Source organism: Apodemus sylvaticus, chromosome 17 (genome assembly GCF_947179515.1).
Source record: "Apodemus sylvaticus chromosome 17, mApoSyl1.1, whole genome shotgun sequence".
In the NCBI taxonomy this organism is placed as follows: Eukaryota; Metazoa; Chordata; class Mammalia; order Rodentia; family Muridae; genus Apodemus; species Apodemus sylvaticus.
This window is the reverse complement of record NC_067488.1, coordinates 57,964,960-57,989,410: the sequence shown is the minus strand read 5'-3', so window position 1 is coordinate 57,989,410 and position 24,451 is coordinate 57,964,960. Positions and strand designations below refer to the sequence as shown.

At 51.6% G+C, this 24,451-nt stretch overlaps 4 protein-coding genes across 7 annotated transcripts; 3 read left to right on the top strand and 1 right to left on the bottom strand.

The window, feature by feature from the left end:
* The first annotated feature begins 978 nt into the window (after window positions 1–978).
* Odf3b (outer dense fiber of sperm tails 3B) lies at window positions 979–3,188 on the top strand. Of its 2 annotated transcripts, XM_052160962.1 has the most exons (7): window positions 979–1,063; window positions 1,398–1,539; window positions 1,759–1,962; window positions 2,203–2,307; window positions 2,422–2,543; window positions 2,784–2,924; window positions 3,066–3,188. In XM_052160962.1, exons 2-7 carry the CDS (start codon window positions 1,431–1,433, stop codon window positions 3,147–3,149), a joined length of 765 nt encoding a protein of 254 aa, XP_052016922.1. In that variant the 5' UTR covers window positions 979–1,063; window positions 1,398–1,430; the 3' UTR covers window positions 3,150–3,188. The 2 variants fall into 2 exon arrangements, with proteins under 2 accessions (XP_052016922.1, XP_052016923.1); XM_052160963.1 differs by lacking the exon at window positions 979–1,063 and having other exon boundaries at window positions 1,350–1,539.
* Window positions 3,189–3,895: 707 nt separating this feature from the next.
* On the top strand, window positions 3,896–7,023 carry Tymp (thymidine phosphorylase). The gene is made up of 9 exons (XM_052160327.1): window positions 3,896–4,088; window positions 4,229–4,431; window positions 4,889–4,987; window positions 5,346–5,475; window positions 5,583–5,701; window positions 6,051–6,213; window positions 6,301–6,531; window positions 6,643–6,783; window positions 6,866–7,023. The coding sequence occupies exons 1-9, from the start codon at window positions 3,896–3,898 to the stop codon at window positions 7,021–7,023; spliced, it is 1,437 nt and encodes a 478-aa protein (XP_052016287.1).
* A 933-nt stretch (window positions 7,024–7,956) lies between these two features.
* LOC127667329 (protein SCO2 homolog, mitochondrial) lies at window positions 7,957–8,770 on the top strand. The gene has a single exon (XM_052160328.1). It carries the CDS (start codon window positions 7,957–7,959, stop codon window positions 8,725–8,727), a length of 771 nt encoding a protein of 256 aa, XP_052016288.1. The 3' UTR covers window positions 8,728–8,770.
* Window positions 8,771–8,827: 57 nt separating this feature from the next.
* Window positions 8,828–24,312, bottom strand: Ncaph2 (non-SMC condensin II complex subunit H2). 3 transcript variants are annotated; one of them, XM_052160324.1, is made up of 20 exons: window positions 24,108–24,312; window positions 19,735–19,836; window positions 17,183–17,238; window positions 16,979–17,063; window positions 16,833–16,901; window positions 16,667–16,746; window positions 16,406–16,587; window positions 15,961–16,044; window positions 15,342–15,439; window positions 11,001–11,072; window positions 10,720–10,786; window positions 10,475–10,582; window positions 10,314–10,367; window positions 10,093–10,163; window positions 9,913–10,006; window positions 9,730–9,804; window positions 9,594–9,649; window positions 9,410–9,511; window positions 9,159–9,308; window positions 8,828–9,092 (listed from the first exon to the last, which is right to left on the bottom strand). In XM_052160324.1, exons 1-20 carry the CDS (start codon window positions 24,213–24,215, stop codon window positions 8,952–8,954), a joined length of 1,854 nt encoding a protein of 617 aa, XP_052016284.1. In that variant the 5' UTR covers window positions 24,216–24,312; the 3' UTR covers window positions 8,828–8,951. The 3 variants fall into 3 exon arrangements, with proteins under 3 accessions (XP_052016284.1, XP_052016285.1, XP_052016286.1); XM_052160325.1 differs by having other exon boundaries at window positions 9,730–9,801; XM_052160326.1 differs by having other exon boundaries at window positions 24,125–24,298.
* Between the last annotated feature and the right edge of the window lie 139 nt (window positions 24,313–24,451).

The following is a 24,451-nucleotide window of genomic DNA, read 5'->3' as shown; positions in this document are numbered from 1 at the left end:
AGCTACAGCAATAAAACAAAAGAAAATAAAAATGGGCACGTGTAGGAACAGAAGACAAAGTAGCCTCGTTTGCAGAATCCATACATAAGAGATCCTAAAGACTCATTCTATAGACTAGGCTGGCCTTGAACTCACAGCCGACCTGCCTCTGCATCCTGAGAACTGGGATACCAGGTGTGCACCACCACACCTGGCTTGGTATCTAATTTTTTGTTGGCTATTACTTTCACCTTTATTAAGCCCACTAAAAGGCCATGCTTTTGCAAATAGATATTTATCATTTCTGCTATTTTGTATCTTTTTGTTGCCTTTTCTTTTTTTTAGTGCGTCCAGATCACACTGTGTATTTCAGGCTGATCTTAAACCTGAAAGCCATCTGCTCCAGCTCGGAATGCTGGACCTACCTGCTTACTCCCCTTTCTTTTTTTTCTTTCTTTTTATCTTCCACCCTCCCGCTTGCAAAATGAATTCTAAATGTCATTAAAATCTTCATTAACACTAAGGTTATCTTAAGGCTATAATTTTTTTCTCTACTTCAGATGCATTCTATAAAATTTTCCTCTGAAGTATTTTGTATCATTCATGACTAAAGATTGGAGTTTTGATCCCAAAGGGTTTTTTTTAAGTTTACTTTTTAAAAAGTTGTTCATCGAGCATTTGTTTTGGAATGCGGTCAAGTCTTACACTGTAGTCTCTCTAATCAATGTGTATTCTTTTCTGGCCCAAAACATTAGTTTTGCAAATGTTACATGGGCTTACATGGATACATAATTAGAGCTTTTCTGTATTATTCCTTTATTTTTAAAGCTTTTTATGTCTGCAGATTTATCTCATTCTGGAATGGGTCTGTGACCCAGCCTAATGGCCAACCAACACCCAGTCTCCGCAGTGACAGGAGCTGTACCCCAGCCAGAGATAGTACTGAAGGCCCCGAGGGTGGGGCTAAGCACTTGGTCTGGTTGCCAGGAAGCCAGACGGGACATAATGGGGGTATGACAGTTTGACAAGGGGGTTGTCAAGCTCCCCGGCTTTGCTCCCCCCACGAGGGTAACCACCACAGCAGGTCAGTGCGTCTCCAGGCCTTCCCTCAGAGCACCCTCCCCAGGACGTCCTTTCCCAATACCTCTAAAACCCCTCTTCTACCCCAAAACTCCAGGCTGGTTCCCTTTCCACGGTCTGGGTTCAAACTTGGTCTGTATTTAAACACTGGTATCGAAGCGCCCGGGCTAGAAGGCCATGGATGCCTTTGAAGCTCGCTCCTGCCCTAGCGCACCCGCCTCCAAGCCTGGGAAACTACTGTTTGTTTTCCGGTGCCCTGGGATACGCGTTAGTTTTGTCCCTGGTCGCGCTGGCCCGAGGTGGAGCTGGGGAGTGTCGCCTACGAATTCGGTCCACAGGTGCTGCAAGCCATCAGCGCCCCCACCTGCGCTATGGGCTCAGAAGTCTGGGTCGGCACTTGGCGGCCACACCGGCCCCGCGGCCCCATCGCGGCGCTCTACAGAGGCCCGGGGCCAAAATACAAGCTGCCAACGAACACCGGTAGCAAGGGCGGATGCAGGGGAGGAAACGGGGAACGGGGGACTGTGGGCGGTCTACACTGGTGCCTGGAGTCCAGGAACAGGAGAACTGTGCCCGAAGCAAAAAGGGAGGCCAAAAGATAGAGGTTCTGTGCTGGGACTGCCTTGGTGAAATGGGAGCGGGAACGGAGCTGGCAGCCTCTGGGCCCTGCGGGGAGGTGACGCGGCAGTGCTCCCTCAGGTTACAAACTGCATGACCCGTCTCGGCCGCGAGCCCCCGCCTTCTCCTTCGGCTCGCGTCCACCCCAGCGGCACACAACCTGCGGACCCGGGCCGAGTTATCTGGTGCCTGCGCGCATGACTGTGCGCGGCACCGCTGGCACCCCGGCCTTCTCCATCTACGGTCGCCTAAGCCACACGGCGCCCGTCCTCACTCCAGGACCGGGTCAGCACCCTGGGGCCCGGGTCTCCCCAACGTGCAACTGCCTCCAAGAGCGCCCACTAGGAAATTCCCCGCCCCGCCCCCACCCCCCAAAATCCAGAATCCCGGGCACCTCCTACCCATACCCAGAAACCCGAACCTCGCTGTGGTTCCCACTTCTCCCTAGTGCCAAGACCCCAGGCTAGGCGACCCGTACCTCACGCCCACCCCAGTTCTGGCCCACACTCTCGGTCTATCCCATAGACAGGTACTTCCCAGAACGCGCGGGAAATGTGACATACCCCAGAGCTCCTCGGCATACCATGGCTCCCCGAAACTGGGGCATCCTCTCAAAGCAACAAACCCCAGGTGAGGCCTGAAGGGCTGGCTCCGGCACTAGGGACCTTCCCGTACCCCAGCCCGTGGTCCGCCGTAAAGGCGAGGAGATTGCTCCAATGGACCCTCTTGCTGGCCCCTCCTCAGGCCCCGGGTCCTACACCGTGCCTTCGCTCTTGGGCCCACGAGTCATAGGCAAAGTCTCAGCCCCAACTTACTCCATCTACGGCCGCAGCGCTGTGGGCAGCTGCTTCGAGGACCTCAGCAAGGTGGGGGAAGGGGCTGCCAGCTGCATATGCAGTCTCCAGTAATCAAGAGGGTCAGTGAAGTGGGGTGGTGCACAACTCCAGGCACCTCACCACTCAGGAAACTGAGGTAGGAGGCCTGTGAGTTCAAAGCCAGCCTGGGGTACCTAGTGAGATTTTTTTAGCTTGAGAAAAAGAAAAAAAAATCAACTGTTAACAAGGAACGGAGGCTGGACCCAGTCAGTACCCACCCTGTCATCCTAGACCCCCGGGCCCTGTGCCTACCACGTTGTGAACACTGGGATCTACAAGACTCGAGCCCCGCAGTTCACGATGCTGGGGCGGACTTTGCCACCCCGAGAGAACACCAAGAAGCCAGGACCCGCATCCTACAGCGTGGACAAGGTGGTCTGGAGTGGAGGGTCAAGGGGCAGGGGATGAGGGTCTGAGGTCTAGGGCATGGGTCAACGTCCCCGGGAAAATAGCATCCCTGAGGAAGCCGACCAGCTGGCGTGGTAAGGTCAGCGGCGTCTCCCGGACCCGCAGCACCGGAAGCCTCGTGGCTGGACCTTCGGGATCAGGCACTCAGACTATCTGGCCCCCATGATACGGTACCACGTGGACGACTGACGCCAGCTCGCACGCACGCACCGGCCCTCGGTTGTTTACTTAAAGGCTTTCTAAGTCAGTGCTGTGTGTGTGTGTCTCTTTCTCTCCCCGAAGCGGGCAAGGACAGGGTTGGGGAAGAAGAAGACGTGACGGGTTCGAACACCGATAGGTCTGTCTCAGTGGTATCTGAACCTAGAGATCAGTCGGGCAGGACAAGCAGTGTCCGGGACCCCATAGATACCAAGACTCCAGGGAACTAAGCAGAGCGAACCCTGCCTGCTCTGGAGCGCTTAAGGTCCTGGGCAAGTCAATTATCCATAAGATAGCAGGTAGGGGGCAGCTTGCGTGGTGATTGGCCTTCCCTTGATAAGTGCCGCCTACTGGGAAAGCCCTATTTTGCCTCCTCCGTCCCTAACCGTAGTCCCGGACGGCGAACTGTCTCCTCTGCACCTAAGTCCACGCAGGGCTGAGGGATAACAGGCCAGAACCCAGCCAGATCCAGAAAACTGGTAAAGGCCCCTGAACTGAATAGGTACTAGACAGGGGGCGGGGTGGGGATCGAGTTGTGAGATCGAGAAATGGAAGCCGCCGGAGGGGATTGGGGATGGGACAGTGGTGGATGTTGAGAAAAACATGAGACAGATGGGCACCAGAGACCCTGTAAGAGCAAGGTTCAGACAAGTGACCATGGCTTCAAAGACCTGGATTGGGGTGAGGGGTGCGGGGATGTTCCAGCGGTGTCTCAATGTCCCTTACAGACTGGAGCGATGGCAGCTTCAGGGACACCACCTCCCTCGGCCCCAGAGGCTGCTGGTGCCAGCTCAGGGGGAGGGAGTGGGGAGCTCAGGCAGCTGCCTGAGCTGATCCGCCTGAAGCGAGACGGAGGGCATCTGAGCAGAGCAGATATCAGAAACTTCGTGCGCGCTGTGATGGATGGAAGAGCACAGGACACACAAATTGGTGTGTGGGGAGCCCCAACTAGACCCTGATCCCCAACTGCCCCCATACGCACCTCAAGAATCCACAGTCCCCCTGCCACCATCACAGCCCCTGGAAACTCATGTTTCTTGAACACCCCCGCTCATTCTATCCATACTCAGGGGCCATGCTGATGGCCATTCGGCTGCAGGGCATGGACCTAGAGGAGACATCCGTGTTGACTCAGGCCCTCGCAGAGTCTGGGCAGCAACTGGAGTGGCCCGAGGCCTGGCACCAACAGCTTGTGGATAAACACTCCACGGGAGGTGTGGGTGACAAGGTTAGCCTGGTCCTGGCACCTGCCCTGGCTGCATGTGGCTGCAAGGTCAGTGGCCATCTCCTCCACAGATCTCTGATCACTCACAGGCCCCTCCCACCCTCAAGCCTGCCTTAAAGCTCTCAAAGACAAACCCCAGGGCTGTCCCGTCCCTCGATGTACAAGTTCCACCACGGAATGGAGCTGCCCCTGTACCCAACAGGACCCCTCTAAGAGCTAACAGGGTCCACAAAGGAAGAGCAGGCCCTTTCTCCTCCTGTCCCTCAGATTTGGGTTGCAGATGAGTGTGACAGCTCCTGTCCTACCGACAAACTGTTCCCACCAAGTACAGTTTATTTTCCTTTCCACCAATTGGGTGCACACACTAACTGTTTAAGACTGTAAAATATTATAACTGCCTTTTTAAAAAAAAAAAGGGGGGGGGGATTTCATCTGTTCTTACTAGAGAAGAGATGAAGTGAGGTCGATAGGCTGTGCGGGGGCAGTCAGCATCCGTCTCCACCAGGTGCCGATGATCAGCGGCCGCAGTTTGGGACACACAGGGGGCACACTGGATAAGCTGGAATCTATTCCTGGGTTCAGTGTCACCCAGAGCCCAGAGCAGGTACGAGGGGGCCACTAATTGACCAATGATCTGGGGTTGAGGGAGTCACTGTCGAGAACCACAGGATGATCCACGGACAGGTTATCTGGGCCGCTAATGAAAGAGAACATTGACCAGTCTAAAGGTCACAGATAGGTCTGGAGCCATCAGAACTTTGATCGGGATTGCTACTTGGGAGTGGGCAGAAACCCATTAGCTGCTACACATTAATTCATCATAACTAATCAGGATCCTTGGCAGGTTTAGTCATCAGAATCATATTGACTCTCCCTGGCCATGGTTTGAACTTTTGCTGGGTCAGGGGGCGGGGCCAGTGAGTGGGGTCCTTCCCCAGAAGTCAATGAAGGTGTCTGAGCAGATGCTGCAGATACTTGAGGAAGTCGGCTGCTGCATTGTTGGCCAGAGCGTAAACCTGGTTCCTGCTGATGGAATCCTGTATGCTGCACGTGATGTGACAGCTACTGTGGACAGTATACCGCTCATTACAGGTGACCCTGACTGACATACAATCCACTAGGCAGAACCACCTTTCTCAGAGAGGCAACCCTTCCTGTCCCCCAAGTATACCTTGGGATGATGTTTCTGTTCTCCGCAGCTTCAATCCTCAGTAAAAAGGCCGTGGAGGGACTGTCAACTCTGGTGATAGATGTTAAGTTTGGGGGTGCTGCCGTCTTCCCGGACCTGGAGAAGGCCCGAGAACTGGCAAAGATGTTGGTGAGCCATGCTAGGCCATAGTGCCCTTTCTATGAAGGGACATGAACCTCACGTTCCGTCGTATTCCTGCCTCTGTCCACTGAACAGTCCTGGTAGAATCAAACAGCAATCCCTCTTTCCAGCTCTCCTACCCTATCCAATCAAAACTGTCCTGACCGCGGACCTGGGGAAATCCTCCACAGAGCCCCGCCACCACTTAGGGCGACTGACAAGACCATCCCCATCCCCTCTGAGGCCTGGCAGTGTTGGTTTCTGATCTCTACCCTAAGCCTTTACTGACATCCTATCCCAGGGGCAACAGGTATGGGATTTGATAATGCCGCCTGGATACTGAATAGTACCTCCCCAGGTTAGAGTGGGAGTGGGTCTGGGGCTGCAGGTCGCCGCAGCCCTGACCGCCATGGATAACCCTCTGGGCCGCAGCGTGGGCCATACTCTGGAAGTGGAAGAAGCGTTGCTTTGCCTGGATGGTGCGGGGCCACCGGATCTGCGGGACCTGGTCATCAGGCTAGGTGAGAGGGCTGGGGTGAGAGCACCAGTCTGTATGTCAGGAGCTCTCAGTCCCTGCAGCTTCTGAGCTCCACCCCGCCCGCCAGCAGGAGGCGCCATTCTTTGGCTTAGCGGACAGGCGGAAACACAAGACCAGGGCGCCGCCCGAGTGGCTGCGGCGCTGGATGACGGCTCCGCGCTGCGCCGCTTCCAGTTGATGCTTTCGGCGCAGGGCGTGGACCCCGGCCTAGCTAGATCGTTGTGCTCCGGGAGCCCCACGCAGCGCCGGCAGCTGCTGCCTCACGCCCCAGAGCAAGAGGAACTGCTCGCGCCCGCAGACGGTGAGCCCGGATGTCTCCCGCACCAGGTCCCACCCACTTCCTCTCCGAGTCTTTCCTGGTCCTGGCACGTGCGTCCTCCCGCGGGTCCTCAGTGTCCACCCTCTCCCTTAGGCGTTGTGGAGTGCGTCCGAGCGCTGCCGCTGGCCCGTGTGCTGCACGAGCTCGGAGCCGGACGCAGCCGAGCGGGGCAGCCGATCAGACCGGGAGTGGGTGCCGAGCTACTCATCGACGTGGGCCAATGGTTGTCCCGCGGTAAGCGCTGTCAGGAATCCAGGAACCACCCTCCTTCCGGTCGCCCGCTGTGACCTAGGTAACCGCCTCGTCGCCCGCGCAGGGACACCCTGGCTCCGCGTGCACCTGGACGGCCGTGCGCTCAGCAGCCAGCAGCGCCGCACTCTCCTGGGGGCGCTCGTGCTGTCAGAGCGAGCACCCTTCAAGGCCCCTTCACCCTTCGCTGAGCTTATCCTCCCACCGACCACCTCACAATCCTAAATCTCGAACCCACCTCAGCCAGGTGAGTTCGCAGTTGGGCAAGTCCTCACCCACAGACGATGGGACTGGGTGAGGACAGTTGGCATGTGACCCCGTGGTCCGCCTATACTCGCTGCTTCTGCTTCATCAAGCTCACCGCATGAGCTGAGACCTGAGGCCCAGAAAATGGACCTATTGTGAATATTTACCAATCCCATCTTCTCTGAGTGGTCCCAGCTCAGGGCTGATGGTGCCTGGACGTGCCCTCCATCTCTTGAGAGCCAAGTTCGAGCCACACGGGGGCAACATACTGAGGGAACCCAGTAGGCTGGAAATGTCCCTTGACAAAACCTCAGGGGCCTGATAAACGGGAAGGTAGAAGGCTGGGGCGGAGGGACTGCATGTGCAGGGAATGGAACCCTGGCAGGTGCAAAAAGTCTGCCCAGGAAGGTGCAGGCTGGAAACCAGTGCAGGCACACTAGGTGGAGCTGTGTGACATTGATGGCACTGGCTTTCTGCTGAACCCCAGATTACCCTGAAGGATTACCTCCTAAACGTGGTGAACCCGAGTATCAACATCCTCCCATTAAAAAACAATTTATTGTAAATAGACACATGCATCCCAGTGCCCAGGCAAAGCACATTCTCGAGCCTCCAGGAATCCACAGGGAAGCGTGGCAGTTGCAGTGTGGGTTCTCCATAGGTTGGGGTAAGGAGGCTGAGACTCCCTGGTTAAAGAACTAGGCTAGAGCAAACCAGCTATGGACATTTGGTGCTGCCTGGACTGTATGCAGCTTACAGCAGAGCAGTTCTGAGTTCAGATAAGCCAGTGCAGACAGCTTGATACACTGCTTGAATGCGGGGCAGATGTTTTTCCAGCAGTGAGGTTTAGGCACTTTGTCCGTTCTTTTCTGACTTTTGCCACCTCTGTTCTTTTCCAGGAACTTCAGGTTCATGATGCTACTGGCTTTAGGGCCCAAAGCTTGGCCCAAGCTCTCGCAGTTCAAACCCCTTCTGAGGATCTCTGGAATTGAAACTCTGCACATAAATTCCCGTCATTGGTCAGGGCAGGGCCAACGCCAAGGCCCTGGGCTAAAAACTAGATTGCTGATCACTGCCCTGTTTGGGGCGGGGCTGGGCTGGGCCTGGCTGGCTGCAAAAGCCGAGAAGGAACAGTGGCGCCAACAGCAGCGGACAGAGGCCCTGCGCCAGGCTGCGGTGGGCCAGGGTGACTTCAGCCTTTTGGACCACAAAGGCCAGCCTCGATGCAAAGCCGACTTCCGAGGCCAGTGGGTGCTGATGTACTTTGGTTTTACACACTGCCCTGACATTTGCCCCGATGAGCTGGAAAAGCTGGTGCAGGTGGTGCGGAAGCTAGAGGCAGAGCCTGACCTGCCCCTGGTGCAGCCTGTCTTTGTCACTGTGGACCCAGAACGAGATGACGTGGCAGCCATGGCCCGATATGTGCAAGAATTCCACCCTAGACTACTGGGTCTGACTGGTTCTACGGAACAAGTAGCCCATGCCAGTCGCAACTACCGTGTGTACTACAGTGCTGGCCCCAAGGATGAGGACCAGGACTATATTGTAGACCACTCCATTGCCATATATTTGCTCAACCCAGACGGTCTCTTCACTGACTACTATAGCCGTAGCCGGTCAGCAGAGCAGATCGTAGAGAGCGTGCGCAGGCACATAGCTGCCTTCCACAGCATCCTGCCCTGAACCCCACCTCCTGCCTAGGCCATCATTAAACGGATGCACTTGATCTGTGTGTGTGTGCTCTGTACCAGCAGTCCACTTCAATGGTCTGTGGGTGAACAGGTGGGGTAGCAACACTTTATTAGGCTAGGCTAGGCCAGCCAGGAGGCAGCACTGAAGTGAAGGGCCCACAGCACATTAGGGGCAAAAACTACCTTTCCACCCCTGCCTGCCTCAGTGCTCTCCACTCAAGGCTGGGCCATGGATGGGGCAGCATAGGTCTGGAAGCGGGTGTGGGCTCGGTGGTGTGTGAGCAGTCTCAGAGACATCGTGTCCACAGCTGCCTCCAGTCCTGGCTGCTGGGTGATCTCCACTGTGTAGTCATTGGCCTGTGGAAACAGGGTGTCAGCAGAATCCAGAGGTAGTGCCCCACCCTTGTGTCCCAGGCCACTTACCAGTTGCAAGGAGGCCAGCATGGAGCGGCACACCTCAAAAGCAGGCTGCCCAGCCACAAGCTCTGCAAAGGGACACCATTCATTGAGCTGGCGGAACCGTGAAACCAACTGGTCCCCATAGGTATGGATATCAAAGGGCACATGCTGTTCCTGCATAGGGAAAGGACATGTTAGCTTCAAGTGGAGAGACAGTTCTGGACAAACCCCAGACTGGTGGTAGGAGGCCATAGTTCCCAAATAGCCTGCCTCACCTGCTCCTGGAACAGGGGCTGGATGGCATCTTCCCAGTCCCTGATGCGTTGGCTCAGCTCTGTCTCCTGGATAAACTTCTGGGAGCTGGCAATGAAGAGTTCCTACAGAAGGACCAGTGGGTTCTCCCTTGCACGTATGGGCTCAGGGTGTCCCCACTGCTCCCACCTTGGGACCCAGGCCTACCACATTTCTTCGGACCAGCTCCTCGTATCTCAGGGACTCTGGCATGGCCTCTGCATCTAGAAAGGTCCAACCATGAGCTGCTACAGCTATGTGGCCACACACTCTCCCCCCGCTGCAGCTCCCCTTCCAGACCTACCGAGGTCAGCAGCCTCCCCAGGCATCACCCCCGCAGGCTCTTCAATATCCTCTTCCAGCTCTAGAAAGTCACCTGCTGAGAAACGGGAGAAGTGGCCAAGGCTCCTGCTCAGCCAGCAGCAGGTGCTGAGCGTACTCACAACCCTGACCACACAACACATACCCTCCATCTAAAGGCACCTACCTGCTACCCCTAGGTCTTCTAGGGACTCTTCCAAGCGATCCTCCTCTGTAGGCCACAGATCCTGCTTGGCCCCAGGTGGCCATCTCTCGGTTATCTGTCCAGAGAACATCTGTAATGAGACTCCTATATTCCAGGCCTCAGGCCCGTAGGGTTTCAGACCTCGGTACTATGGGTACTCGCCTTCCGTCTCCGCAGCTTCTGAAGGGTCTCGAGCTGTTCTTTTACGTGTTTCCAGTACAGGACTTCCATGTCTGCAGACAAAGACCTTATGAGGGGATCTCCCATCCAGCCCAAGCTCACACCAGTCCACACAGAACTTCAAGAACCCTGGTAGGGAGGGTGGGAGTGGGGAAGGAGATAAAGACTACACTCTGAACAGGTGCATAGGACCCTAGCCTCACCTGCAAAGGTTGGGCCCTTCCGCCGAGTCCTCCTGCCGTCAGTGTGTTCAGCATCTGGGAGAGAGTAGTTAGCAGGCACGAGGCCAAAAGCTCAGAGTTCCAGATGGGTCTGCACACAACACCCAGGAAAAGGGGTGTGTCACCTTAGCCCACACACTCACAGGCATCCAGGTACCACTGGTGGAAGTCCTGCAACTTGGTGGCGCCCTTCCTCTTGCGCTTCTGTCCCGGAGCCTCCTCCACACCGGGGGGCACAGAATAGGGTGTACCTGGAGGCAGAGAAGGACTGCCTGCCTCAAGAGCAGCCGAGGGGAAGGGAGACAGGACCCACCTCCAGTCCACTAGCTCATCACCCCAGGAACACGAGGCAGGGCAACATGAGCAAGGTGCCGCCAATCCTACTTACCTTTCTGGAAGAGCTTGGAGTCCAAGGAGTCAAAAGGGTCCAGGCTTTGCCAGGGGTCTGGGGTCTCCTGAGCAGAATACACAAGCAGAAGCTGAGAAGGGCAAAGGATAAGGCCTCCCTACCAGAGCTGACACAGTGGTGACAGCCCAGGACCAGAGGTCCAAAGCAACACAGGGAGCTCTTCAGTTTCTAGAAGTGCCAAGGGGCTAAATTTAGGCTAACAGGGTGGTGACGCCCTGAGCGTGCTCTTGCCAGCAGGGCCTAGGGAGTGAGCATCTCACCTGCAGCCGCGGGGCCGGGTCCAGGGCCCCTTGTCGCTCGCGCAGCATGTATCTCCTCGGCAAGATGGCACTCTGCAAGAAACAATCCACAAGTGCTCTTCCTCCGAACCGTGTCCAGCCAGGCTCTCAGGATCCCAGAAATTCTGGTTAGGCTCACATCAAATACATGGTTCAAGGCCCTCTTAGGGCCTAACTCCGACACTCAAAGCCCTGGGGGCTGGGAATCGGTGACTCGGTGCTTGTCCTGCAAGCCTGGGACCCAAGCTGAGCCCCTCGCTTCAGTCACCCTCTGGTGAAGCTCACGGGCTACTTAGCAGCGCCCCCAGAGTCGAGCCACGAGCATTTGAAGGGCAGACGGAGCAGGACCGCTGCAAGGCTGCGGCACTCGGCATCCCCAATGCTGCGATCCTTCAATACAGTTATGTGGTGGTGATCCCCAACCATAACATTATTTTCATTACTACTCGATAGCTATGATTTTGCTACTACGAATCGTACTGATATGTGACCCCTAAGAGGGGTTGTAACCCACAGATTGAAAATTGCTGTTCTAAGGGGAGGCGAAATACTCCATCATGCAACAAAGCTCCTTACGCTCAAAAAAACCTGAAAAGCTTCAAGAAGTTTCTAAAACTGACCAGATTCACTAGGCTTCACCTCCCCCAGAGCATATCAACAGGAAAGACTGCTGGGAGGAGAGTCTCCAGCAGCCCAGCCACTTGGAAGGTTCAGAAGCAGAGCCTAGCCTAGCTGTGTAGACCCTCAGGCAAGCTGCACTGTCTGAGGTCGAGACCAACTGAACCACCAGAAATGGACACTCTCCAACCTGTCGAGCTTCCTGCAGGCTGTGCAGTGGCTCTCGGTTCCCAGCGTCTAGTTCCCTAAACAGAATGAGTAGATTGTTCATATCGCCACAGAAAGAATGTCACATGAACAGGAACATACCAGAACAAAGGATGAAATGGAGAGAAGCACGAGGCCCTGGACAGACAGGGCAGCGAGTCATGTCCCCGAAGCTGAGTAGCCCAAGAGTCGTGTGTCTGAGGGAAAACTACAATACAGCTGTCCCCTCCCGTGTGCTGTGACAATGTCTTCTTGCTATGGCACAACTGCATGATGCTTGCTATGGGTGGTGAGACTGCATCTCAGGCTGAACCATTTGAACTTAGAGCACCACTGAAGACATGTCAAAATGATACCCTCCATGTATGCTAAGGGGAGATGCCTGTTCCGTGAGTATTCCATCACATGAATATGGAGGCCCTGAAAATGGCTGACAAGGTTTGAGGACATTCTGCAGTCTCTACAGTGTACCCACAGAGTCATGACAAGCAACAGCAGAGGAGGTCTCCTGGTCATTGCTGTGTGAGGTAAGAAACGCACCTGAGGCTGAGAAGGCAGCCAAGCAAGAAATTGCTTGAGTAAGGAGAGACTGCAGCAATGCTCTGATCTGGCAAGCAAATGAGATCAATGAGAGGATGCGACAGAGACACTGACAGCCATTTCTCCGAGCCTGAAGGCTGAAAGGAAACTAAGTACAGGTAAGTCAGTCATGTCGGAAAGCCCTTGCTGAGAGCTGAGAACTCAGAACCCAAAGGCTAGGAGTGAGGAAAAGACCATGACAGAAAGCCCTTACTCAGGTGACCTGAGGAGAGAAGGAAAGAATCTGTCATCTAGCCTGAGGCGGAATCAACAGCAGCCTAGCACAAGGCACTATGGTCACCAGCACATGAACAAGTGGGCAAGTCAGTTAAAGAAGCAATCCAAGGATCCATCCCAGCCTGGCTCGTGAGGCTGTGGGACACGGACTCGGACGGGGCGGTCTGACTGCTATGGAGGAAGAAAATAAGCAGTTTAACTACCCATCTCATCCCTCCTTCAGGCAAAAGCTGCGTAACCTGACACATGGAGGAAATAAATCGGACTGGTTTATCAGAACCATTAAGAACTTGGTTACCTCTGTCTGAGGTCCACATAAATGTCTGGGAATGGAAGATTGTAGAAGGGTAAGGCCTACTAAGGTCCTAGGACTAAAAGCAGCCATGTTTGAACCCCGGTTCACCAAGTCACATAGAACTACGTTCACAGGGAAGTTTGTTTGTTTTTTTTAAAAAGGCTGACTTAACAGTGGCCTCGTGGGGGCTGGAGAGATGGCTCAGCGGTTAAGAGCACTGACTGCTCTTCCAAAGGTCCTGAGTTCAAATCCCAGCAACCACATGGTGGTTCACAACCATCCATAGACATCCTCTTCTGGAGTATCTGAAAACAGCTGTAATGTACTCACATATAATAAATAAACAAATCTTTAAAAACAACAACAAAAAAAAATATAGTGGCCTCGCAATGTGTAAGAGGGTTTAGAGGCTCTGCGGAGTCCCGTGGGGGGCCTTGTTCCCATTCTAGGGGATCCAACAGAGATGAATGCACGCATGAATGCATGTTTACTCACACACATGCATACGCACACAAACAGAATCTTAAGGAGAACTACTCATCAGGAAAACTTCCTTTAAAAACACAGAATTGCCAGGGGTGTAACTCCACAGGGGAATACTCACCTAGCATGTGCAATACCAGCACTATAAATATAAATAAGTAAATAAGCAAAGAAGGAAAAAACATAGTGACTCATATTTGTCTCAACACTTCAGAAGCTAAGGCAGGATTACACAAATTCAAGATTTAGCCTGGGCTGCAAAACAAGACCCTGTCTCCAATAACCAAACCAAACTAAATGAATAGACTATAACATCCATCCAGTTAATAAATGTTAATATTTCCTCCTAAATATAGCAGATTGATTTTAGAAGAAATAATTTCCTCTTTTTAATGTATTATATGTATTATTTTTTTTTGCTTGAATGTGGGTGTACATGTGTGTGGGTGCATACGTGTGTGGGTACATGTGGGTGTACAAGTATGTGGGTGCACGTGGGTGTACATGTGTGTAGGTGCATGTGGGTGTACAAGTGTGGGAGTGCATGTGGAAGCTGAAGTGAATGTTAGGAATCATGCCCACTTGTCTTCCTCACTCTCACTGAGGTAGTTTCTCAATCAAACCCAAAGCTCACCCCATGTTTAGCCTTGCTAGCCAGCTTGCTCTGGGTAGCCTGTCTCTACTAGCCTCCAGGAATTCCAGGCAGGCCGCCACACCTACCCAACATTTAAGTGGCTTCTGGTGATCTAAACTCTGGTCCTCTGGTCCTCATTCTTACATAGCAAGTGCTTTAACCACTGAGCCATCTTTCCTGCTCACCAGTATTTTTTTTTGTTTTTAAGACAGGCTCTCAATATATTGACCAAACTGGCCTAGAACTTCACAATCCTGACTCAGCCTCCAAGGTATGGGGATTATAAGTATTAATGAGCCTGGCGTGTGTGTGTGTGTGTGTGTGTGTATAGTTTTTTTTTTAAGATGTATTTATTTATTATATGTAAGTACACTGTAGCTGTCTTCAGACACACCAGAAGAGGGCATCTGATCCCATTACAGTGTGAGCCACCATGTGGTTGCTGGGATTTGAACTCAAGACCTCTGGAAGAGCAGAAGTGTTCTTAACCACTGAGCCATCTCTCTAGTCCATGTGTGTGTGAAGATTTTAACAACTGTGTCTGAGTGTGGGGAAGGAAGGCAGTCAGTGTACATGACTGTATGGCCCGTGAAGGCAGTACTAAATCCCCACTGGAGCTCGGGTGAGATGTTACCAGCTCTGATGTGGATGCAGAGAACGGTACTTGGATCTTCTGCAGACACAGTAACACTCTTAACTGCTGAGCCATCCCTACAGCACAGTAGTTTTTAAACGTATTCATATTACAGATCTGGGAATTAAAAGTAGAGCTTCCACTGGTTAGTCAAGAATTTCACCCCTCAACTATAGGCCCCTTAAAGGTTTTTGTTTTGTTTTTCTTTGTTGTTTGTGCTCAGTAAAGATTTCCTAATTCTCTCTGGATAGGTTACACCTATGGAGGCGAAATCCTCCAGACCCATTCTCTGTTGCCAGCCTGACACCAGTGGCACTTGGGGTCCAGCTGACATTGCAGATCACTGGAATCAGAGCCTTGAATGCCAGCCAGTCCCTCCTCGGGGAGCAACTGCCGTTCCGCTTGCAGAGTGACAGTATGTGGGAGCTGCCATCAAACCACCAGCGAGGAGGATGGCCAGGCTCTGGGCAGGCACCTCCTCTGAGAGGATACACAAAATCAGAGTGCTGGACAACAGCAAGGTGGCAGACAGAAGCCAAGAGTGCTGCACGGCTGCCCCGTGTCGTACAGATGACTGCCCAGGCCAGGGCTCGCTCTGTTGACAGCTTGGACTCTGCAGCCTCCTCAGTGTCCCACCTGCTGTGAGGTCCTGGGCTCTGCAGGTTCTAGAGCCACCTCCGGGAGCTCTGCTGCATCCTCTGCATCCTCATCTCCACTGCTGAGCGCTGGGCCATCTAGAAAAATGTTTGTGCAGGAACCAAGAAACCAGTTAGCCCTAAAGAGGCTGCAGGCCAGGCAGCAGATGGAGCTCCATGTAGGAGGCTCATGGCCAACTCTCAGAGGAGCAGGACAGGCCGTTCTCTCTCCTCACCTGTACACTCTGGCACTGAAACACTGAACTACGTTCTCTACCCTCTTCCTCATACTGGCATGCTTTGGTTGGCTTACCTTACTTCTTGGCAAATACTTGCGTCTTGACTTACTTACTTACACTGGGAACTGAACCCTGGGCTTTGTTTATGGTCATTCAAGTGCTCCAACCAAGCAACAGCTCCAGCCCGGATATTATTGACGTTTACATTTACCCAGAAGAGACCCAAGAAAGCAAATCTCCCTGAAGATTGAGCCCCAGCACAGACAGTATCTGCTACCATTCGGCCTGTTCTACAATGCCCAGGAAGTGGACAGGCTAGTAAGCCGAGAACATCCGGGTCGGAGTTCACCTAGCTCAGCCTCCCTGGGGTTCTCTTCTCACCTGGCTCCTGGGAGATGCTGAGCACAGGAACAGGACTCCCGTTCCTAGACACGTCCATGGGCTGCGCCTCAGCCTCCTCAGGATCTGGGAGAGACATTATACAGTCAGCTCTGCCCCTAGAAGGTCTCCACGGGTGTCCAATGAGCCTCTCTAGATTGTCAGCCAAAAACAGTGCCAGCAGGCCCTAATGTGGGATAAGGAGGACACCAGGTACCAGGTTCCAATATTGAGCTGAGCTGTAACCTTGTGGCTTGTTGGCTGGCAATTAAGGTACAAAGAAAGATGAGGGAAAGAAGCTCTGACAACCCATCCAGAATGGAAAAGGAATGTGGCAGGAGATAGCTTCTAAGACTAGAGATGGCAGGCATAAGGTACCTAACAGCAGTCTCCCAAAAGAGCCATCTACCATTCCCTTCCCACTACGTTCCCACATCCAAACCCCTACCTTTCTGGCTCCTTGACATGGGGTATGGCTCCACAGGCTCCACAGGCTCCACGGGCTCCACGGGCTCCACGGGCTCCATGGGACACATTCCCACTGGATCCAACATAAAGGAGCCTCTGGGGTTGGGGGTACATGTGTTCATCCTGAAATCCTTACGGCTGGCCAAGACTTCACCCTGACAGCTGTTGGCAAGAGCACACTTGCTACAGAGGCTCTTCCCAGGCGGGCCCCCCTCTCTCCCAGGCTGGCTCAGTGTTGTACCTATACAGGGGGTTGCTGTTCTTTTCCACTTCATCGGGGGCCACCAGGGCCATGGGCAGAAGGGGTATGATAAGCACCTCCTGTGGGTAGGGAGGGGAGAGCTCTGAATTCTACACGGAGCGGCACTAAGATCGCTCTCCCCACCCTCAAGGGCCAGGACACTCACACTGGATGCCTGGTCATTTTTCAGATCCACATTAGCCCGTGAATCGGGGAAGTTGTCCAGTGACAGGAACTGCAGGAGACAACAAGTATACTCATGAGAGCGGGGCCAGGCAAGCACGCAGGGCAGAGCTCACATGCCCAACTCACCTCATCCTCTGCCTCACAGGGAGTCCCTGAGGTGACAGCCGTGCTGCTCCCATCTTCCTGCACTAAAGAGAGCTGCTTGGCTCGCCTGGGAGAGGGAAACATACCAAGAGCACCCTGAGAGGCTTTGGGAGCCTCCCAAGCTGCACGCAGGGCACAGCTAAGAAGACAAAGGCCTCTTCCTTCTGGTTCACTTCTAATACTCACCTCTTGCCAGAAATAAAATCGAGAGCCTGGTAGACCAGCGAGTAGAGGTACTCCACCTGGCAACCAAAGCACATAGTAAGGATGTGGAAAGAAAGGTCCTATGGGAAATGCTGCTTGGAAATATCCCCCAGGGCAGGGGACCTTTCTTTTCTTTTTTGGGTTTTTTGAGACAGGGTTTCCCTATATAGCCCTGGCTCTGCTGGAACTCACTCCATAGACCAGGGTGGCCTTGAACTCAGAAATCCGACCTTTCTTATTAGATACTGGTACACTAAATCTGGTTGTCACCTCTAAATCTCCATATAAGCCAAGCCAGTCTCACTATTGTTGAGTGATCCTCACTCCCCAGAGCGATGGCATGTGCCTATAACTTCAGCACAGAGGAGGCTGAAACAGGAGGATTTTGAGTTTGGTTAGAGGGAGACCTGACTCAAAAAAGCAAAAGCAAAAACAAAACTAAAGTCAACAACAACAAAACCTTGACAAGCCACCCCAGCACTCAAAGACAGAGAGAGGCAAGAAGATCCTAGTTCAAAGGCCAGCCCAGGCTACATGCCAAGCTACTGTTCTAGAACGAAGCACATGCACACACAGACAGATAAACGTAACCCTCTGGGGCTAGAGAAATGTCTCAGCTGTTAAAGCACTTGCTGTTCTTTCAGAGGACCCGAGCTGGTTCCCAGCCCCCACACCAGCTACTCATAACCACTTATAACTCCAGTTCGGGGAATCAGATGCCTCAGGCTTCTGAGAGCACCTCACTCATGTGGACACACCCACTCACATAAGCACCTGAATTGCAAAACACGAGAATCTGAGTTTGGATCCTCAGAACCCATGCTAAAAAGCCAAACATGGCAGTCTACACATCTAATCCAGTGATAGAGAAGGCTGGGGAAGCAGAGGCAGAAGGACTCTAGAGTGTACTGCCGGCCAGCCTAAGCAAGTCACTGAGCTGCAGGTCAAACGAGAGACCCTGCCTCAAAAAATACAAGTGGAGATCAAGTAAAGACAAAGACATTCACCTCGGAATCCCATATCATGTACATCCACGTGCACAGAGCACACATATACAACAATGATCTCAAACCAGTCTCATCAGAACTACTCGGACAGCCTCTGTCCCATATTCCACACATCCACACGCACAGCCTCTTTGACACAGGCTATGGCCATGTCACGATGGGTGCTCACTATGTCCCAGGCAGCTCTTGGCACATGCCCCGCAGGCCCGATCCTCGCACATGGTACCCACTGTTTTTTTTGCCCAGTGTCCCTAGGCAAGCAGCAGCTTCTCCTCCTAGCTACACTACGCCAGTCACAGGAGGGTGCCGTGAGTCTCTGATGGCCCTGTCACCACAAAACCCATGATGGGCCTACCTGACAAACCTTTCACTTTTGTTTTTGAGAGAGGGTTTCTCTGTATAGACCTGGCTGTCCCAAAACTCACTTTGTAGACTAGGCTGGCCTCGAACTCACAGAGAGCTAGGATAAAAGATATGTTTTAAAAGCAACTTTTCACTTGCTTTTTATTGGTCTCCTCCACAGAACCAGAGGCCCCACATAGGGTGAGATTGGAAGTTTTTCCAAAAGATGATGTAGCACAACTGTATAGTACACCTGGAAGGTACAAAAGGTAGAGCATCCACACTCTACCTGATAATCATATACATGAGGAACAACAGAGCTCACAGAACACCTGACCCTCTCTTCCTTTACTTACTGATTGTGGTGTTACAGAATCACAATCAGGGCCTTCTGTGTGCTACAGAAGTGCTATACACTTGAACTATAGCTCTAGCTTGGCCATACCATTTTGTAAGTATGTGTTGTATGTGTGCACACATGTGCAGATGTGCACAGACACTGTACAGATGTTGATGGGAGCTACAGGCTAAGCTCAGGGGTCCTTCTTAACGACTCTCCAGCCTGTTTTCCAGGCTGCACCTGAGAGGAGTACTCATCAGCTAGGCTGGCTGGCTGCTGGGCTCAGGGCTTCCCATGTCTGCACTACTGTGCTAGAGTTACAGATGCCATCTACTGGCCAAGTTTACCTGGGCATTGCAGAACACACCTGTTAGCCAAACACTTGAGATGCAAGGCAAGAGTATCAGGAGTCCAAGACAAGCCTCAGCTACAGTGCAAGCTCAAGGCCGGTCTGAGCTAATAAAATCTTGCCTCAAATTCCCAACAACTGGGGATATACTTCAATGGGTGAAGTACACACCTAGCATGCTCAAGGCCTTAGCTTTGACCCTGCCCCCAGGGCTGCAAACACTGGACATGGTGATTTACACCTGTCACACTAGCATTCCAGGAGGTGGAGGCAAAGGGATCAGAAATTCAAGGCCATCTTCCTTGGATATATGTAGTGTTCAAGATCAGCCTGGGATGCTTGGGATGTGTCTCAAAATAAAAGCCAAGAGTAAACTCCAGGTGTTCTTTGGCACTGATAGCCGTGACCTAAGGGTAGGCAGGTTACAGAGACAGACACTGCTGCTGCACCAGAAGCTCAACACTAAGCACAAACATCAGCAGTCTGTGGAACCCACCTTTTTACTGTAGACACAGGCTGAGCCCTGGATCAACAGTGCTGCCTCAATGAAGTTCATTGTGGTTTTGCCTTCATCAAAAGAAATGCAGATCTGGTCCAGCTGCAAGAAAGAACATTAGTAAGCTGGGCTCGGGAAGTGGGGGCATGCCTATGACCCCAGCAGTCGGGAGAATGAGCCAGGATTTAAGGTCTGCCTAGGCTACATAGTGAGACAGTCTCAAAGAAAGTGAGATACCAGTGCAGGAAGGGCCTATGCTCGCTTCCTTCCTGGATAGCTCAACCTACCACCCACAAACACAGAGAGTTCTGAGTCTGCTCATGAGTTTGCCAGTTGCCTTTGGGTATTTCTAGAGGAAAGCTAGATCTTTGTGATTCCCCCTAGTTCCTGGATCCTATGAAACCAAGGGATTTGGAAGAGGGAGGTCCCCAAAGGATACTGACCATGATGACCAAAGCTACATACCAGCTCTCAGCAGCACTCCAAACTGAACCCACCCAGGTCAAAAGCTAACTGGGACAAACTACAGCAGAAAGGCCCTTTACTCTGAGAAGGAAAAGACAGAGACAAATGCAGTACACTCTATCCTTTAACTGGAAGATACAGGAACTAGGTGCCTAAGTAGTTTCCCTCTGCCACCCTCCTTGCCTCTGGTAGCCGTGGCTCTTAGCCAGCGTGTGAGTTTTCCCACTTCTACTTTCTGCCCTGTGCGCCTAGCCATCCCTGTTCAAGTCACCAGCCACATGTGTCAACAAGTGTGGAGCCCACCCTCAGAGCAGCTTGCTGTCTGAGGCTCTGGGGTCCCAGTTACAGATACCTACTGAAGATCTGTAAATAATAAACAAACAAATAAAAGACAGTGCACAGAACTGTTCTTCAAGGTATTAGGGGCTGAACCTAAAGTCTTGCAGACACTCTTACTACTGCCCAAACCCCTATGTTCAACAGTCTTATTCAACTATGCAGATATTTATAAATAAGAGTCCAATGAACAGTCCAGGCCGGCTTCCTGGAAGGATCTCAGCTCCTTTGTTCACCTGCAGTTCGGTCTGGATCAGCCCCTTAGGACTTCAAGTTCTTCTCTAATGACAGCTGATCTGAGCCAGCCTAACCTCTCCTGCATGTTCTTTCTGCCAGTCAGAGGGAAAACCTGACATTCTAAACAAGCCCCTAGGGAGGTGTCTAACCTCACCAGGCTCTCCCAGCTGCCAGCCTTGCCCTGCGAACTGCACTTTCATGCCTTCCACAGAGGCAGGCCCCTGCCCCCACTACACAGTCATTTTCAGCTTACCAGACACAGCCACTCCTTTTACCTCAAGTACAATCAGGTCCCCCCCCCCCCTTCTTTTCACGCCATCCTAACCCTTTCTTTGCAGGTTATCACTCGTTTGTGATAACACACAATACAGACAATGGGGAACACCACAGCTTAGTCCACTATCAGCTGTGACTTCCAGAAAATCATTTCATCTCACTAGTGACTATTTCAGTCTTTGTAGTAAAGGCTACATTGATTTATTCGGAATGTAAAGAAACAGTGCTTAGGACAAATAGACACCTACAGGTAGGAAACAATAGTGTGGTTCTTACCCTAACACCCATTCTCCCAGGAGAGCAGAAATTTTATCACAGCATGAATTACTCTTTGCTTTGCTTGCCATCTGTTTGTTTTTGTTTTGTTTTGTTTTTAATTTAAAGTGATTCTTGGCACATAGTAAAATTAATAGCAATGAATAAGTAAAAGAAAGTAATATCATAAGGTGTGTTAGAACATTGATAAGTATATGAAAAATAAAAAGAACATATGCAGCATAAGTGGCCAAAATATCAAAGCACCAGGAGATGCGGAATAGTCTTTTGTTGTTACTTGAAAATTGAAACAGGGCCTCAAATAACTCAGGCTAGATTCAAATTTATTCTGGATCCAAGGATGATCTTGAACTGATCCTCCTACCTCCACCTACCAAGTACTAAGATTAAAGAAATAATGTAAGCAGACCTGGAGGTGGAGAAGTTTTATCTGAAGCAAAAGGGCTGACCAAGCCAGGAAACAAATTTAAGAAGCGTGCCCACAGACTCTTTTATGAAAACTTGATTCCACAGTATAACCTCTTAAACACTGTTCTTAGCATTTCTCAACCAACTATGCAGTGCAGATTGATCATTAGAATATATGTTCAGGGGCTGGAGAGATGGCTCAGTGGTCAAGAGCATTAACTGCTCTTCCAGAGGTCCTGAGTTCAAATCCCAGCTACCACAGGGTGGCTTACAACCATCTGCAATGGGATCTGATGCCCTCTGCTGGTGTGTCTGAAGACAGCGACAGTGTACTCATACATAAAATTAATAAATCTTAAAAAAATAAAAAAACATGCTCAGCATTTATCCTGCGCCTGTCATGTGTCAGACATTCTACAAAGTACAAGAAAGCATATACGTAATCTCTACCCTTCTAGAATTTACACTGTAAAGACAGACCACAAACAAGCAAGCAAACAACTACACAATGTTGAGACCTGGCTATAATTTTTTTTTTCTAAGATATGTGTGTGCTTGCATTTAGGTGTGTGCACCCTGTGCTTGCAGGGATCCATGGAACCAGAAAATGGTCCTGGAACCCCTGGAAGTAGTTACAGGCCACTGTGAGCTACATTTTCTTTTTCTTTTTTGGTTCTGAGAACTGAACTCAGGTCCTCTACAAGAGTAGCAAGTGCTCTTAACCAGTCATCTCTCTGGCCATGATTTAAATTTTCTAGAAAAATGATGTGGGTGTTTTGCCTGCATCCTTGTCTGTGTGTTTGGTACCAGTGGAGGCCAGATGAAGAAGGCTCTGGATCCCTAGTAACTGGAATTACAGATAGCTGTGATCTGTCCTGTAGGTGCTTAGAACTGAATCTGGGTCCTCTGAAAGAATAGCCAGTGTTCTGAACTGATGAGGCAGCTCTCCAGGTTCCTGCATCCCCATCCCTGTCTCCAGTTTTAATTCTTCACACTGGATGATGTCCAATCTAGGAGCCTGGATTAAAAGGCTTTAAATATCTAGGTTTTAATAGACCTAGACCAGATATAATGGGGCCCAGCTGAGCTGAAGTGATATTCTGGCAGTATAACTGAGACAATTCATTGGTAAACTTGGTGTGAGATATGAGACTTTATTATATCTCTTAATTTTCACCTTTAAACAGTAAAACTCTTTACCAAAATAGAGGACTAGCATTTGAACCAAAAACCAAACACTCCACTTTAAGCAAAATCCAAGCGCTCAAGTAACATCCCAGCACATGCCAAGGGAGTGGCTAGAGCAAACAGATTAGGCGACAGCACAGGGAGAGTTTACAAGAAAGAGCAGTATGGGTGTATCCCACCACATGGAGTTGAAAACCAGTATTTAAAATAAAAAAAAAAAATCACACAAGTAAAATCTTCTATTTTTAAGGGAAAGAAGACTCCACCCTGAGAAGCTCAACACTTAAGAGGGAAAAAAGAAACAGCGAAATAGAAATCGTAAGAGCACTGTTTCAAAAAGGAAGCTGCCAGATCACGGACCACTACGGTTCAAGACGAGTTCTGTAACTATTCAGTAGGGGAATCCAATAGTAATCGGGCCGAAGAGTGAATACGCAGAAATGGAGCAGATGAGACTGAATTGACCTGCAGCTTAATTTAAAAAAAAACAAAAAACCACGGAGAAAAGGAATGCTGATAAACTAGATTACGTCGAGGGGCTGGGCCACATACTGTGAGGGGGCGGATCCTTCTGGACAAAGCTGGCTCAAGTTTAGAGCCTCCGGTATGGGTGCGTCGCACAGCAGGGACAGTGTGGGCGGGGCTTGATGTCTAAGATATAAAACCCTTTGGGAACCAGATCTCTGAAATACAATACGTCCAAGCATGTAGTAGGGTCGATTGGTACTCGCAAATAATCGGGAGACTGAGACAGAAGATTTCGGGTTTAAGACCTGCCTTGTCCTGGCTCAAGAAGAAAAAAGGGGTTAAAAAAAAAAAGGCTCAGTGGTAGAGTACCTGCCAAGCTTGTCCAAAGCCCCAGGTTAATCCGCCCCCCAAAAATGGGAAAACAAAAATTAGAGTTCTTACTGTATTGCATCCCCCCCAAAAAAGAAAAACGGAAATAATGTACTTGTTGGAGAAAATTATCATCCAACCAAATCGATTTCACAGCTCGCTAACAGAGAGAGGACTGGAAATGACAGCTCCAGGATAATCTAACTGAAGGTTTCGAGAGGCAGGCTGGATTTGGGGGAAGGAAAGAAACAAGACTGAGGATGAAACACCAGACAGCTACAGACCTGGAGGCGGGGGGTGGCAATGCCGCCTGGGTCCCCAGGTCAGTGCCATTCCCCCGCCGCCCTCACCTCCTCCAGATACTCGCCCAGCTGTGCCGCCACGTCCACCTCCCAGTTCTTAGTGAGATCTCGGATGGGCTGCAAGAGGTGAGCAAAGCGCACCTCCACATCCTCCATGTCCAGAATGGGACTAGAGGCCCGGAACCATGGCTCAACTAGCCACAGGTTCTGGCGCCATTTTGGTGGTCCCGCCCAGGAAGTACGTACCCAAGGCAGTGCGCGCACACCTATGACGTAAGGCGGGCCCAATTTTGAAGCTGTAAAGAAGCCGCCCTGGAGGGGGCGTGGCCTACACCATGGGGCGTGTTTCCGCGTCGGGGGAGGATCCGGGAGGAGGAACCGAGGATACTAAG